The sequence below is a fragment of the Cyrtonyx montezumae genome, unplaced genomic scaffold, assembly GCF_038088225.1.
Source record: "Cyrtonyx montezumae isolate F1298 unplaced genomic scaffold, pur_monq_1.0 scaffold_0, whole genome shotgun sequence".
NCBI classification, from domain to species: Eukaryota; Metazoa; Chordata; class Aves; order Galliformes; family Odontophoridae; genus Cyrtonyx; species Cyrtonyx montezumae.
The window spans coordinates 9,471,894-9,488,961 of NW_027071824.1; the positions used below are offsets into that span (position 1 = coordinate 9,471,894).

A 17,068-nucleotide genomic window follows, 5' to 3' on the forward strand; every position below is an offset into this window, starting at 1 on the left:
CTTCATTCTAGACACAACCCACCAACCCTAGTATGCCCAGCAAAACAAACACCACCACCTACCACAAGCACAACTGAAACTAATGATTAAATAAAATATAACCAGCTAGGGGCTAATTAATTACCCTCTACCATCAAGCTCAGCACAGATAATGAAAATTAAGTTCAGGAGAACTGAACTACACCTTGGATCCAGTGTGGGCAAAAGCATCCCCAACTGGGAAAGCCAGGCAACGGTAGCACAAATCAACCCTGTGCTGCACCTCTGAGCTAACACAGCAGCCCAGGGAGCCCTCAGCAGAGCAATATGGTAAAGAGAGGGGTCCTGTGCTGACAAGACCCCTGGGCAGGAGCGCTACCCGGCACTTCTCCCACACCTCCCATCTGGCACAGCCTCCTCTTACACCCACTGTACGTGCTTTGTGGGCCAGCTTTCTGAAAATCCTCCTGCAAAGCTAACCCTTTCATCATGCACACCTGGCTACCAAATGCAAACCAAACATCCCCTGGAAAGGAACTCCTGGGGCCAAGGCCACAAGAGCATGACTAACGCAGAGCTCAGCAATCCTGGCAGCATGGGGCAGCACAGCTGTAAACTAATTGCTAATTCTCCTGTTGTTAACAAGAGTGCTCCAGTTTCTCCCTCCTGTGATTTGTCCTGTGTCTCCCACTGGCTGCTACGAAGCTAGCAATCTGCCCCCTTACAGCCACTTTGTTGCTCTATAGAGAAATTGTCCTTAAGTCACCTTTTCCCTCCCTCAGCTGCATTAACACAGCCATGAGCTGGCTCCTATCCTAGAATTGCATTTTCATTATAATAAAAAAAAATACAGAGCTTTTTTGTCATCTTTGAAGGGAGTAACAACACATAACAAACCTATTATCCTGATTAAGTTTTACCAGTGAAGAGATCCATTATGAAATTAGCTCATCCGCTGAAAGAACATTCCTACAGAGACAGATATTTAAATGCCTTTCTCTTGGCCACATTACTAGCATTTCTTGAGACGATGAAAAGGAACTCCTCTTAAACACCTTAATCCCAATTTATTTTCACCCTTGAGTCTGAATTGCCAAGAGCTGCTAACTCTTTGGCACTGCTGTGTGAATGGCTGGAGCACCTTCTGCCTGCTGCCTGTCCGACAGCTCTCACTGTGACACTGTTACCCAAAGAAACTCAGGGTTTGGTTTTCACACTCAGAGATTCACTTGAAATGTTGATGAGAAAGGATTTTTAAGAAACTTCACCGCCTTCTTCAAAGCACAGTGTTGAAACCAAAACAAGCAAGGTTTGCTTTTAAATTTTCACTTCCCCAGGCAAGGTAATTAAGACGACATTGTTGAACTGTTGGGGAGTACTTTGCAATGCTGAGATCAGGTGCACACAAGGAAGAAAACAAAAAGGTAAAATATTTCTGTCAGAGAGCATCTTTTCTTATTTCAGGTATGTCAAAAATTAAAAACAAACAAAACCCAGATTAGATATTCCATTTCTAACAGGGACTAGGAGTGCCCACAGGAATGAACCAGGCTCAGAGCCTGGCTCACCATCAAAAACTCAGTTTTGTGCCTTGTCCAGAGCCAGCAGCTGCTCCAGCAAGTGTAGCTTTAGTATCAGTGAACATGTATCAAGGAAGGGGAAGATGCAGATTTCAGAGCTAGCAACTCACTGTATTTGGAGCCACTCTGGGACAAATTGCTTTGCAGAGCCCTGCTGTGAACTGCACAAGGGAATTGTTAAGAATAAAATGAGGGCAAAGGAGGAGTTTTAAAGACAACAAAATCCTACACCTGGCTCACCATAGCTCTACTATCAAGCAGGGCAATAGCTGAGCTGTGGGATATCACAGCACAAGGGTAGGAAGCACCTGGGAATGGCTACTCCTTCAAACCAGCACAGAGGCAGAGTCCCCTGTACCAACAAACCTTGATCTGAGGACTCTTACTGCCTCCTGGTAGAATTCCCAGCCTTGGCTTAAAGGCTCCCTGTCACAGCACATGAAGTTGTGCCAGCACAGAACAACCACCTGCATGAGCATTCCAAGGACAATCTCACATAAAACGTGTGACTGCATCTAAGGGCATCTACAGAGGCAGTAAGGAGGTATTTCCTTGTTAGTTTGGAAATCAGTATCAGGGTAATCAGCATAAAATATATACAATTTGCCTATGCATTTCAAATTTCAAAGCATAGTGCTCTTAAGGACAAAGCAGATAGGCAACAAAAATCATGAGGGTCTCCAACTACAATCTGGCCATACTCCCAACACAATGCCTTGCTGACAGCTTCAGTGGGGGAAGAAAACTCCTCACTAAGGCTCTGGAATGCAACTCTTGCTGTTTCTTTAAACAGTTGCTGCACTGTACCAACTTATCTCTGTAAGAAGCTATACTGCTTTAGTTTCCTCAGAGGTCAGTTACTCATCTGGGCTAAGCACATCCGGAGCAGGAAGAAAATGCCTTAATCCTGATTTGTGTGCCTGCTTTTATACACACATCCACAATTCTCCCACACGCAAGAGGAATCTTCTTTTGCTGCTCTGGCTGTCCCTGCTGCACAGCTGCAGATGTCCATGAGGAGAATTGGGCTTTGGCTTTTACTTCTGTGCTACTGTGAAGATACTTCATGGAAATCCTAAATTAAAAGGCAAAGCAAGAAACTGCATGGATTTATTTGCACATCTGCTGAATTATTTCAGGACTTCAATTAATGGCATTAAGTTTACAGCCTCTGAGAAATACGGGAGCCAAGAATGTAAAAAATCTTTACTGATCATTGAGTTTTTCAATATATACCAACAACTCTGGATTGATTTTCTTTATATACAGAAGAAACCTTGCAACCCATGCTTTCTTGAATGACAGCCTTTGTGTCCTGTTGGACAGAAACTTGTAAATACAAAAAAGTAATACTGTATGAACAGAACTCTGAGCAAGACGGACTAGAAAGTGTAAAATGTTTCTTTTTTTTAAGGTAACACCATCAGGAGTAAAATCCAGGCCCATCCAATTGTCACTTATTCATTTTCTCCCGTAACGAAGAGGTGCACACTTTTCTTGGACTGCAGCATTTGGGCGGTGCGATCTATGCCAACCACTGCAGCCAATTTCTGAGCATCGTACTTGGAGTAGAGCACAGTGCAGGTCCAAGTCGCATCCGCTCCACTGTCTGTGGCCTTCATCATGTTACAAATCTCATTGTAGAAGTGGGAGTAGGTTGGTAGCTCATAGAAAATGAGGTTCCTAATGCCTTTTATTGTGTACCTGTAGTAGGGAGGGGAAAAATGTAACTCTGTTGCCCATTTTTATGAAGCAACACTTACCTCCCTGAACACAGACCTGTGTACACCAAAGCATTAAGAGCTCTGCAAGGGAATTCAGGCAACATGCAAAAATGTTAATTTTTTTTTAAGAAAGAAAAAGAAGTCCTCAGTGAGATCCAGCAGGTTCAGAAAGCAGCAAAGCCCACCTGTGATTAAGGTCATTGTACTTTCAAAACAGCACACACACAGCTCGGAGGAAAACCTCACACCACAGTTTACCTTTTGTAGAAGTGGAAGCGCTCGGTGAGCAGTAAGAACTGCTTCTCTCCCTTGAGGAAGGCCCGCCTTGCTCTGCACACGCTGGCCTTTTTAGAGTATTCACAAATGTGAGTAAAATTCAGCTCCTCTTTCTTGAAGTGGTTCCGAAGTCGCACATAGTCAAAATACGATGGGACGTAAATGAGTGTGTGCGACATGATGGCATCGCGGTACTCAGGCAAAACTTTGTCGATGAAAAACTGAAACCTAAGTTAAGAACACATGCATGTTTTAAGTAGAATAACACCTGGCTTTCACCATGTCAGACAGGATTATCATCAGACACAACAGACTACTGAAGATTTTGACTATACATTCCCTTCTTTAACTTCTTAGGATTTCTACACCGGTAGAAAGTAAATGGTTAAGGCTGTATCAGTTCCAACAGATGTTGCAGAGATTGGTATTGCTTTCAAAGTTTCATTATCCAGTGCCTTTGGCAAGGAGAAATTCAGCAATCCCCTGACTGTGCAGAGCCCAGCGCACACCAGAAGACTAATGAAGACTTCTGCTGCAAAATCCCACTGGCCCTATGTTCTGCAGGAAGCAGTACGCGCCACTAAATCTGAAATTGCAGTCACGAGGGCACAGCAACATAGTCTGGAACACAGTACCTTGTATCTATCACAGAAGTTAAATTTTCAGCTTCTATCCTGCGAAAAACGTGAGGGAGCTGGACCACAACACGGCTGATGGAGCCGCAGAGCGGCACGTTGCGCACAGCCACCTGCGGGAACAAAGCAGGGTGGTCAGGAGAGCAGCGTGTCCAAGGCAGCCTTCTGCCACCAGCACACACCCATCTGCAAACTGTGCTAAAGGCTTACACGTAACTTACACGCACCAAATTAAGAGAAAACAAAACCCGACTAACGCCTTGAAACAAAAGAACCCAATAACTTGCTGCAGGAAGAGCAGCTCTCCATGCCTTTGGCACAGTATCAGAGATCATGATGGAGATCCAGACAGGAACACTTAGGTAATGGAAATTTCTGCCACACAAGTGCTTCTACAACTAAAGTATGGAATTTTTCCACACTGGCTTTTCTGTTCCTCTCCTCCTTCATTACGCCTAAGGAAGGCTCTGACACGAACTCACCTGCCCCATGTAATTGAAGCAGTGTTTGTTGAAGACAGCATTAATCTGGGGATCTGGAAGAGCACTGAACAGCAGCGTCTGGCGGTAGTACTTGGACCAGTTATTGAGGTTCAGCATTCGCACTCGAGAAAAGTCTACCCCATGGGAATCCAAGGGCAGCAGGTTCATGTGCCTCATCAGGTGCTGCAGAGACAGAAACACACTGCTGCAGACTGACATAATTGTACCCAGACTGCAAAGAGCCTTAACTGCAGCAAGAAAGTGGACAATGATGAACAAGATAGCACAGAATGTAACAGCAGTGACCTCCCAAGACACAACTGCCTAGGATTTATTGGCCCTATCAAAAGTAATTTCCCTAATTTCATTCCACAGGACTCAAAACTGCCATTTCCTCAGTCATCAGTAACAGCAGCCTTTGCTTCTAACCCTCTCCCATGGGGGAAGCCTAATGGATTTGTTTGTATGCACTGACGTCAACGGGTCTGAGGTTTCTAAGCCAGAAGCAGCCCAACTGCTGCTCACACTGTATGCAGGGGCAGCCTGGGTGCAAGTCAAGAAGTTCACTTGATTTTGGCCTCACTGAGTGATGCCTGCAACTGGTACTGCTGCTGCGTGGCAGACAGATGCACCCAAACCCAAAAAACAAAGACACTCCAGGGGTGTCATGTAGGCTCATGAACCTTCCCCAGGACTCTTTGGGGAAGGATGCTTTCAGGCTCATTCAAAGTGTGCAGTAACACCATGCTGCCAAAATGACAGGCTCAGATCCCTCAAAGGTGCTTCTGCGTGAAACACACAAAAAACAACCCCAAACTTCAAGCTTGAAAACTTCTATTAACCTACAGCCATGAAACATGGGTACTACCACATGCTGGCCACAATCCTAAAGCTTTATTCATTATACATACAGGACAAATCTGATTCACTTCAGACTTGACTATTGCTTGGCATCTCTAATGGTGGTGGCAACGAGCACCAGTGCCCACTGCTTTCTAGAGGAACCTCAGTGAGGTTGGACAAATACCTCACACAGCTGCAATCTCACTGAGACACTGTGTAGTCAGACAACTGGCAGATTTTCTCCCTGATGTGATCAAGGAACTACCACTATCTCATTCTGCAAGATAATTATAGCTGTCCAAAACCAAAAAACAAACAAAAAAACCCCACCAAGCCAGTTAACCAAAAACCAACAAACAAAAATACCCATCCCAACAACCAAACTATGATGAAATACAACAGTGAAGCACCAGATTCCAAGATTTACAGAGAACGAGTACTGAATACTACCAAAAGCTGCAGGAAAATTATTTCTAGTAAAAGGAAAGTAAATATCAGTGGATGAAAGAAAAGGAATGAACAAATGCATTTTGAAAGAAAATATGAACAAATAAAGTCAGTAAAAAATAGCAAAACTATTCGTTCTTAAAAATAATCTGTAATTGGATGAACAGGACACAGTGCAACACAAAAAATATGGAAACTGTACCAGAACATGTTCCCAGTTCTGCATTAGGTAAATATCTGCCTGATCGATGATGAGCATTTCTATGGATGACAGAAAATCAAAATCTCTCTTCTTCTCTCCCTCTGTGCCAATGACAGTCCTCATACCCAGGGGAGAGGCAATGATGATGTCTGATGAATAAAACGGTGCATATAATCTCATGCTCTTTTGAAGAATCGCAACCCCTGTCAGAACAAATAGCATTTCTTAGTCAAGGTTAAGTATCAACCATTTTCTTCCAGAAGACTCTGTAACAGTAACTCCCTACATTTCCTCTCCCTTAGCACACACTTGTGATTATAGCAGGACAAAAACAATCTGCCCAAAACTTCTTTTCCCTGAGAACGTGCTTATCCACTCATCCTCCATTTCAGAAGCCTTTGGCAGACTTTCATTGTTAGAACTCTCTCATCAGTTCCTTTTTTTTTTCCCAGCTTTTCCATAGCTTGCATGACATCATTGAGCCAAAATACATTTCTCTTGATTTAATGTTGGAAAAAAAAAAAAAAAGGAAAGGAAAGGAAAGGGGGGCTAAAAAGACAAAAAAAAAGCAGAAGTAGAAATGATTAACTACTCCTTTCACCCCCACCTCTAGGCTTTGGTCCATGCCATTATCTACTACAATAACAGTTATCTCAACCTGTCATGAAAGATTTAACATGGATCTCCTCAGTGTGGATTGCTTTCATTCACAAGGCCACTGGAGATGCTACTAAAATGCCAAGGACAAGGTTGATGTTATGAAGGCAGAAAGCATAGCCAACCCTGCGCTTCTGCCAGGGAAGGTGCTACCTGGCTTCTCAAGGAACATGCTGCAGTGTCAACTAGCTCATGCATCACCTCTCATGATAAAGAAAGGAAAAGCAAGGAAGTAAAGGAGACTGTTACCAATAACTATATGGCCTCACAGTTTTCTGATTTTGAAGTCCTGATTTGGACCAGGTTCAAACTGCCCACTACAGGCTGCCCAGCACAGGTGTCTCTGCAGCTTACTGCCCTGTCTGCCTGAAGCTGCACAGCTGAACGCACTTCAAGAATGTCACACAGACACCCACAGGGACACCTCCCACTGGCTATTTTTACCCAACAATAAAAAGAGAAAAGGTTCAATTTCCAGGAAGACACCACTTATCTCAAAACACATCGGCATATACACATTATAGAAATTCTAAGTGGTTTTGGTTTAAAAATGTGAAAGGGTGGTTTCAGTAAGGCATAACAAACATGCCCTGAATTAAATCTTAGTGCTGAAGTAACAGGATGCAAAGCACATTTGGAAGGAATAATTATACTGCTCCTATGATTTGCTTTTGCAAGTAACAGCACCCAAAGTTTCTTCAAGCATTTCTTCACACCTACTAAGAGGATCAAGGAGAACGTGCTACAGGAGAGGACTGAAAGGCAAACTATTTTGCTACAAAAACTAAGATGTTCTCAGCAAGACAGATATTCACAGGGGAAGCACGAAAAGACTGAGTGGGAACGACTTGCATCTTCCACTCTATCATTAAACCTCTTGGTATGCCAATTCATCTTTCAAGGGACAACAATTTCAAGAACCTCTTAACTGTCAAGTTAAGTTAGGAAAAAAAACGGCCTACTCACTGCGGCAGCTCCAGGAACCAAGCTAATTCTCTGCACACTGAGTTACTAAAACAGCCTGAATTTACTACAAAATAATTAAGGAAGAACCCGTTAAGATTACTCCTCACTTCTTTGTAAGCTAAAGGCATCTGTTCTGAAGCTCATTACCTATTCTGAAATGGTCATCAATGTTGCCAGCAAAGACAGCTTCGTAATCTTCAGGTCTTCTCAGGTTAGGGGGCTTCTCATCTGGGTCAGAGCCAAACTCCCCTTTGAAGCGCTTTTTATTACTTACATCTATTTTTCTTTTCTCATTCACTTCAAGAAGACTGATGAAAATATGCACGATTCGCAGAGCACATTCCCGGAAGGGCACTATCATCAGCACCTGCACAGACCAAGTTACAACAGAACAACCCAGAAAACATGAATACCCACAGCTGAGCACGTTAAGTAACTGTTTTGTCTTTGAACCACCCATACTGGGCCTCCCAGCAATCAAAACAAGCATCAGTCTCCTTCCCCAATATAATCACTGTGCCTACATGGCAAAACAAAACCCCCCAGATAGGTCTGAGCCCTACAGCCAAGCTTGCACTTCTGTCCTGAAACAGACTTACTTCCTTACTGCACATCACCAATTTGCTTCTGAGAGGAAAGACAGATATAAATGCGTCTACATGGAAGCAGAACAAGCCTAATTCTAACACACGGCAAGGAGAGGATGTGCTGGCAAACAGTATGCTCACAAACACACAGTGGCCAGCAGCTGTTTGGTTCTCCATCTCATATGCCCAGCACAGTTACAGGCATACACTTCTCTCAGTCCCTCAAGCAAACACCAGCTCCCTCAGTACGCAGATAGGAACAAAGGCTAGCACCTGAATGGCTGGCAACAATCTCTGCAAAACTCTCGGGGGTTCAAAACAGAAGCCAAGAGCAGGTTGTCAGGGGAGCAGCAAACACTGAAATCTAGCTTTGAAACTGTTCAGCAGAGTGTTGGCACAACCAGAGACAGGCTAGTCCAAGTGGAAACTACTTGATTATCAACCAGTGGGTGCAGTGGATTAGCAACATGAGCCCCATCACGATGATACTTTGGACTCTGCAGCAGAGGCCTTACAGCAGATGTCTTCCAGGCACGATCAAAAGACATCGAAAGGCATATGCCTAGGAACGAATCACGTAACAGCAGCAACAGAAACACCTCCCCGTAAACTACTGGCACACTTACAGAGCGTGACCAGACTCCCAGAGCATGCAGGGAATCACATTACTGAAGGGCTCTCACCTTTGGTCTCGTGAGCCCCTGATCCCTGTAGTCGTCACTGTCGGTCCCTGGCTTTTGGTCTCGTTTTTTGGCATTGTTGCTGAGCACCTGGGCATTTGCCTTTAGAACGTGGTTCAAGGCATGCAAGCAGTAAGCATGCCGGATTTCTTCTCCGTTTGTTAAAGCATTTCTCTCTGGATAGAACAAGTCCCTGTAGGTATTCATGATACAGAAGAGCTCTCTTTGTAACGGGGTAAAAGAGGAATCGCTTGGTTTGCTCGCTGAGGACAGGAAATGTTTATTCACTTTTGGCCAAGTGGATTCTAAAGGCTTGTGAAGATAAAGCTGTTTCACGTTGAATTCTTTGTCTGGTTTTAAAGCTGTATGCTTCTCCAAAGTGGATGAAAAAGTGAGCTGACCCAGCCTTGGCCACTGAAGGAGAAAGAAAAAAAGCAATAAGAAGAGTAGAATAGCTTAAAGCACATCACCACAGCTTGTGTAATCAACTTAATGAAATGTGAGCAGTTATCTTTTCATAATACAAGTTGAAATCTTGAAATCTTTTTTTCAATATGCAATCTCTTAGCATTTAACTTGAGCTCCCTATATCTGGATGTATTTTGCAGTGATATGGCTACAACTGTCACCATTTTGCAGATGAGAAAACTGACATCATTTCTGACAACACTGGAGTCTGACTACACGTACAGATCAGTCACACCAATGCACTGATTTTATGGGTGAAACTTTTCAGTGTAATAAGGAAAAACTCACAACTTTGCCTCCTGTCACACAATTCCCTTTCTATTTCTGTAATGTGGCTGCATCAAATTGAGCAAAGATATGCCATACAATGATTTAAGTGTCACCAGTATTTTTGGCCATCATATTAAAAAAGAAAAAACAGAAAGAAAGAGAAAAAAGGGGAAAAAAAATCCTAGCTAGCTCTCTGACTGTGTTATCATTGGGTATCTTCCAAGGAATGTCACCCAACATATGGGTGACCAGAATGTGAGGCAACACTCCAAAACAAAATCAGATGTGAAAAAGTTAAGAAGCAAAAGTTTGTCTAAAAAGAGTATTTGGAAAAACAGTATTTTTTCAAGTAATGAAATGGGTTTTTTCTCCCCATGTATTACTTCCAAAAGTATTAAATTCCTCTTTGTTTGTCAGTGCGTACAAAGATAGAACCATCTTGTTTAAGAACACGACGGTGCATCACAAGCACTGCCACCCCAGGAGCTCAGCTGCAGCACAGCTCTCTGGCACCCCATTGCTACCACCCCGACATCAGTCCTGCTTCCACCCAGTGCCAAGAGTAGCACCAAACCACCCATCTCAGGATTACAAAGCAAGTTCTAAAGCTCTGGTTTTCAGCCGTGTCACCATATGCTGACCTAACAGCAGACTTTGTATCTCAACTTTCGCTCAGCATTAAGCAAAGAAGAAACACTTCAGCAACAACAGTGATAAAACCTTGACAACTCCAGAGCCAATACCTAGTAACAGTTCTGAAACTACTTCAATTGCATACAAGAAGTTATTTTTATCCCAGCATCTTGAGGAACTCAGGCTCGCTACAGAACGTTACCTTGCTTTGACTTGAAGTTTTAGAAAGCGTAGATATTTTTTCTACTTCTTTTTCTTCGAGTTCTCTGCTCATGTGCTGTTTAAATGGATCTGTTTTAAAATAAAAAAAAAGAAAGGCCTGAGAACTATGGTAGCAAACAGCAGAATCAAAAGTTTCAGAACAGATTTGCAAGCGATATGTACAGTTTTTATGCTGGCCAACACTGCAGCTCAAGCTAGCTATTTCAAAGCTCTGGGAGACAAGAGAAAGGATGTCAAATTCTCTCTACAGAAAACAGAACAGATTTGACAGATTGCCTAAATAAAAGTTAAAAAAGAAAAAAAAAGGAACGTGGTGAAAGAAAAAGCACTTATAAAGTACTCGAACTTTATATCACAAAACAAAAGTTGGACAGAAAGGAAAAGCAATGCGCAGTAGAAAAAGATTGGCAATTTTCTGCCTGAAGCTCTGACACTGATGAACATCAGCTAGCACTTCCACTCCTTGCAGGTGAAGTGGGATGTTAACAGTAGAGACCTAAGTGAGCTTACTGTCCTCAATTTAAAGTTCTGCTGAAGGCTTTGCATTGCTGGGCTGTGATAAAGCAGATAAAGATAAGATCAGAGGAAAGGTGGCAAGGATTGCCAGAAGCGAGCAAAGGTATGTTTTATCCAATCAGCAATTCTTTCTGGAAATGAAAGAGACAAGGAACTGTAACATCATATTATATTCAGAGCCTGGTATGCACAGTCAACATGCAAAGCTTATCTTGAAAACCAAACCCTGTATACTGCTTGCAGCATGGTAGCACTCACTGCCTATGACCAATGATGGGACACTAGTGCCTGCCAAAAGATATCCAGTCCACATAAAATTATCCAGCAAAACGGCAAGCATTTGCTAATCACAACACTTGAAAATACCCTCCCAGTAACATGTGTGAACACAGTATCATTCACTCTTTAAGTTTTACTGATTCCAGCAGCTGTAAAGTCAAGGAACAACACAAAGCATTTCCAGCCATTCTAGTGACCTCGAGGATTCACTTTCTGCTGTCTCAGGTGACGCATCTTCCATAACCAATTATAAAGCCACTTCTAGAAGAATCCACTGAAAAGTCACTGTTTTTCATTTATAGGTTGCACAAAGCTTTCAGGACACCTGGCATGCAGTTGGAGAGCAGTGGTTCTCATTAAAACACAATGCCAACAGACCAAGCAATATTCTCACAGTAACAAGAATGAGCTGTTTCTTCTATCACAGGGCCCTTTGATGCTTCCACACATTTCGTGTATCAACCAGTTTGCCTCCCAGATCTAATGTCAGCTGTTGCTCTAAGATGACAAGCCAGCATCACTAGGGATGCTACATACATATTCCTCTCTCTCAAGCTACACCATCTGATATTAAAACCACAGAGCATGAAATTTGAATAGGAGCTCTGTAAGTGCCAATGTGCAGCATACCACAGAAAGATCACACACCCGTGTGCACAGCTATTTGTATTACATGTGGTGGGACAACTCCAACACTGGAGCTCAGATTTCACCCATCGATGCACTGCAGTACTGGCATTCTGGGCTACACCCTTAAAAGATACCACACAGACACTCTACTGACACCTCCCTGACCCTGGTGTAGCCAGACATGCTTCAAAACCCAGAAAGCCCTGAGCATTTGTCTAAATGGTAACCAACCATTAAAACAACACAACAAAATACCATCCACCATGTATGTTTCTAGTTCCTGCTGGTTTGGGCTTTACCAGTTACAGCAGAAACCATGCACAAATCCCCATCCACATGAGCTACAGGAAACAAACAGTTCAGCTGCTCGCATGTGTTAACTTCAAATGTCCCTTATGTAACAGGCTCACATGTGGGCAACACAACAAATAGCATAGACAAAGAACTTGGCAGCTAGACAGCAACTCATTAGAGAGTTTGATAATTTGCATGTTTACTCAAGAGGCAATTATACTACATTTTACCTTCTGAAAAGGCTTGTGAAGAATTGCTCTCTCTCTTGTCTGCATGGCAGCCTTCACTCTCCTCTTCCATGAAATTGGTTTCCAAGCTAAATTCAGCTTCATGTTTCACATCGGTGAACTCCTCAATTGCTCCATGATTCGGATCACGGGAAGTTTCCGCCCCATCAGCCTGCTCTGGGCCTAGCAGCTCTTCTGGTGGGCCTTCATTTGTGACTTTTTAGTGAAAAAACAAAGCAAAACACATTATATGCTCCTGGAGAAGCTATTATCAATAGCCACTTCTGGCTGCCTATGTCAGACACTTTTGAGTTACACTTTTTTCTTCTAAAATCTTGTGCAGAAAAATAAAAATAGGCTTTGTATTTTACTTTTTTTTTTTTTTTAAAGCTAGCTTTGGCTAGCATGCCCAAAGTTGAATAATCTAAAACACAATTTCCCTGAGAAAAATTAAGGATAAAACTTGTTTTCTCTGAATATATTTTGTTTCCAAAGAATCTAATGAGAAACTAAAGAGTGGACTCCTCCAATCCCAGAATTTCCTTGGAGACTTCATGAATGAGGATGTCTCCTCATACGGGAGGTCTCTTTAAAATGTAAACACCCTTCCCTCTGCTGTGAGGCAAACCTTTCCCTTTGCTCAGCAGCAGCAGCCAAGCCAGATGCTGTGTGAGAGAACAGCTTGCGTCTCCCAGCGCGTGGGTGAGAACCCCTGGTATGCTGCTCCATGTGGATTCCCCCTGTGCTGCCGCACAAACAACATCTGAGGAAGAAGCAGCGGGCTGGCTGCCGGGAAATGAGCACAGCTATCCTTTGCCCTGCTAAATACTCCAGCAGCTGCTGCTCACACTCACAAAGTGGCAATGGAGCAACAGAGTCTTCCAGCCAGAAGAGCACCCAGCCAACCAGCTGTCTGCACCAGCATCAGGGCTAGAAACAGACATTACTCAAACTTTCTAACTGAAACAATAAACACCAAAGCACACCAAAAGAAACTACCTTCTTCCTGCTCCTGTACATCACTCTGCTCTTCTTCATCTCCAACTGCTTCTTTGAGTTCCTGGGACCCTTCACTGTCCAGTTCCGCCTCACTCTCCTCAGCTTCTTCTGATTCACTTTCATCTTCCTCTTCCTCACTCTCAGACTCGGGAGGTGCCTTCAGAGTAGCCAGGAGCTTGTGATAGACAGATTCTTTTTCCACCTCAGTCTCAGAATCGCTTTCCACACTTGATTTATCAGAACTGTCAGACTAAAAGTAAAAACAGTAACAACAGCAGCAGTCTATTAGACAGCAAGCAAACATCCCCAGCTCTAGCTCCCATACCACATTCTCCTCTTTCCATTCCACCCTCATGTGCATCTCATTGCATCCACCTAGGTCCTGGTGCTGTCTGCACTGATTTGACTCCGAGCATCACCAAGTTTGTTTCTTTCAGCCTCAGAAAAACGCACTTGTACTCTGTGGACAAACAGACCCTTGATTTTCCTACAAAAACCAAATGTGGAAGGGCATACATACTGAAAATGATTCTGGCTTTCAAAAAGAGAAATGAAATAACCTTCAGTTGACCAAAGGCCACCAAGGAATGGTCAGGCCTAGCTCAGCATTATAACTCTAAGCTCCAAACAAGCCAGAGTCCAAGTCTGTTCTTAGTTTGTGCAAGGCTGGGACAGGACTAAGTGCCAGGTTACAGTCAACATCACAGCAAAACCAGGACTACAAGCACAGCACCATTTACTTCTTTCTTACCTCCTTTCAGCACAAAGTGAAAACTCAGTAAATACAATATAAATACAAATAGTACTAAAGGAAAAAACTGAGCAGAATCATTAATTACTTTCTCCACACTAAGACTTTGAAGCCTTTAATTAGTTTGATGATAAAGGAGGTTAACAAGTCCTAACTGAAAAAGACAAAAAGCTGAAGCACTGTAATTTGAAGAACAGGAATGAGCATCAACAGTTTTCCATTCACCAGAGAACAAAGCATCCCATTCCATAACTCAAGCACCACTGTGTATTAACAAAATTAAGTGTATTTTACTTTTTGCCATGGCTAAGTAGCACTAAAAACCAAACAAGCAAGAATAGCAACACTGTATCCTGCTTCTTCTGCTGCCTCATGGCATTGTAGTTATGAGTCTGACACTAATTTGGAATCACAAAGAAATCATCCATTTTTTCCTCCTAAAAGCAGGTTTTCTAAAAGGAACAACCGAATCGGCCAGAACAAGAAAGTCACAGTGTCCCACTTCATTGAGCTATACAATGGGGAAAGCGAGCAAGAAATAAAAATATATTACCAGTTCACATATCTGAGCTGCTTCTGGTCTTCCAGAAACCCTGAAAAAAAATCACCAAAACATCTTGCTCTGTCAACGATATTATACACGGGATAAACACAGATTAAGGGGGGAAGAAATATGTTGAGTATTAGAGCAGCTGAAAGAAAGCATAAAGCCAAAGCATCATGTAAATCTCCTTACAGAAACAGGCTCAGGACTTGGAAAGAAATTCCTTCCTCTCTCCTCGAGGGGCCAGGCTAGGCCTGAGCTACGCGAAAGGAGGCCACAGGGAAACTTCGCAGGGCTCACAGAAGTTGGGGAGAGAGCGAGGACTCGCCGGAGCTGGCAAAGCAGCAGTGTAGCTTAGCACACGTGCATTTATGTGGGTAAGCTGCACTCGGGGCACCGCGCCGTAACTCTGCCGGACGCAAAGCTGGAGCTGAGGGCAGGCTCGAGCTGGAGCACCAGCTCCCCCTGGCAGAGGCCTCAGCACGAGCGCAGCTACCAAAGCTGCCCGCTGCTCTGCGGAGCAGCTCGTACAGCAGCCGGCCACAACGCGGCCCTGCCCGCGGCGCGAAGCACCGACCCGCGAAGCGGGGAAAACAGACACGTGCTGCGGGAAAAGCGCATCGCTCAAGCAGCGCTGGGGATCCCGCAGAAGGCGCACGGCCTGGGCTCAGGCAGCGCTCACCGATCGCACACGGGGTGCTGCTCCCCGAACTGCCGCAGGTGCTTCCTCTGCCGCTTGCTCAGCCCGCGCGCCAGCTCCCGCCCGCCGCGCCGCTTCCCCATGGCGGCAGCGCCGCGCTTTACGGCACGGCCGTCAGGGGCGACCGTCGCACTGCCGCGCGGCGACCGCGCCCTCCTCAGCGCCCGAGTGCGCACCTGCGGCCCGCGGGAGATGGGCTCCGTCCGGCAGGCGGCTTTCGTTCACGAGGAGGGATGCATGTATGCGTATGTGTCCGCTCCCGTGTGCCGTTAATACCGCCTATTTTTTTGCCTTCTCACTTTACTGTATACGTTTTCACTGTATACGTTTTTATTGAAATAAATGTATCGTCACTTAAACCGCAGATGGTAGAAGGGAATTTTAAGTTCCCATTTATTTCATATACACCATTTTGTTGTGCATAACGAAGACACAGACCTCTTAAGACAGGGATCTTAAGTAACACAGAAGGCAAGGCAGTTCGTTTCTTCTCCACAGTCTGTGCTTGCCTACCTTCTGCTCTCCATCCCGTCCATCACCGACAGTACCTGGCACTTGCTGCTGCCTTCCTGTTCTTTCCCTTACACGAAGACAATCAGTATCTTGACGTTACCTTGATGTGCTATTCACATAAATGCAGAGAACAAAAGGGAAATAACAGTGAAGATCCAAAAGCAGAGCTGTGGCAGAACCTCCCGCTTTCCTAACTATTGCTGATCACTAAGTTTGACAGCTGCTGCCTCAAAATATGAAACATACAGCACAAAAACCACCTGAACTTTCTACTCTCTCACAGGCACACCTTTTAGGGTGTGCAGTTTCACCAGGTCAGTTCAGTTGAAGGACTTTCAGGATGATATATTTTCAATTCACACAACAAGCTTTAGAATATACACACAGAACATTTTAAAAACAGAATGAATTTTACATTTCAAATAACAAAATTTGGCATGATGCTATTTGGTTTGAAGGGGTTGTTTTTCTTCACTGTACTTCTAGTGCTCTGAGGGTTAAAAATTAATTGGATGAGGTGTGTAAGCACTGGTAGACAGTTTCTGTCAAGCACACTTAATGGATGTCCACTCATTTACTTAACAAGAACAGAGAAGAGGTCCTTCACTTACATTGCTACCTGTTTTTAACTTCAGGAACCTGCCTGAGAGGTCAAGTCAGAAGAATGAGCAGAAGATATAGGAAAAAAAAAGACATTTTTCCCAGAGTTCTCCCACATGATAGAAAGAAAATATGAGGCAAAACATGAATGGCATTAGACCTATATGAGATTTCATTATATGCCGTTGCCTGACACGAAGACATTTTAACTACTGTTTTTGAATAGAATATACAGAATAAATATGTTTATTAAAGAAAAAGGAGTGTAAAGTTCTTGTATTGATGCAGCCCTGAAGCCCGTGAGTGACACAATGAAAGATCAGTTTTCAATCTGTATTTTTGTGATAAAAACTGGGTTACAAAC

The 17,068-nt window shown here is 43.7% G+C and overlaps 1 protein-coding gene across 1 annotated transcript; it reads right to left on the reverse strand.

Moving 5' to 3' along the window:
• Positions 1–2,986: 2,986 nt before the first annotated feature.
• On the reverse strand, positions 2,987–15,692 carry UTP25 (UTP25 small subunit processome component). The gene is made up of 12 exons (XM_065750639.1): positions 15,574–15,692; positions 14,901–14,940; positions 13,597–13,846; positions 12,601–12,813; positions 10,632–10,720; positions 9,062–9,472; positions 7,939–8,158; positions 6,169–6,371; positions 4,677–4,859; positions 4,195–4,307; positions 3,542–3,787; positions 2,987–3,263 (listed from the first exon to the last, which is right to left on the reverse strand). Exons 1-12 carry the CDS (start codon positions 15,672–15,674, stop codon positions 3,017–3,019), a joined length of 2,316 nt encoding a protein of 771 aa, XP_065606711.1. The 5' UTR covers positions 15,675–15,692; the 3' UTR covers positions 2,987–3,016.
• Between the last annotated feature and the right edge of the window lie 1,376 nt (positions 15,693–17,068).

What these genes read in the sequence shown, in the direction of transcription:
- UTP25 (XM_065750639.1), bottom strand. Translation starts at nt 15,674, where the DNA reads ATGGGGAAGCGGCGCGGCGGGCGGGAGCTGGCGCGCGGGCTGAGCAAG. An exon ending in CAGCACCCCGTGTGCGATCG is followed by an intron (nt 14,941 to 15,573) that starts GTGAGCGCTGCC and finishes ATTTTTTTTCAG; the next exon opens with GGTTTCTGGAAGACCAGAAG. An exon ending in CGCTTCCACTTCTACAAAAG is followed by an intron (nt 3,264 to 3,541) that starts GTAAACTGTGGT and finishes TCCCTACTACAG; the next exon opens with GTACACAATAAAAGGCATTA.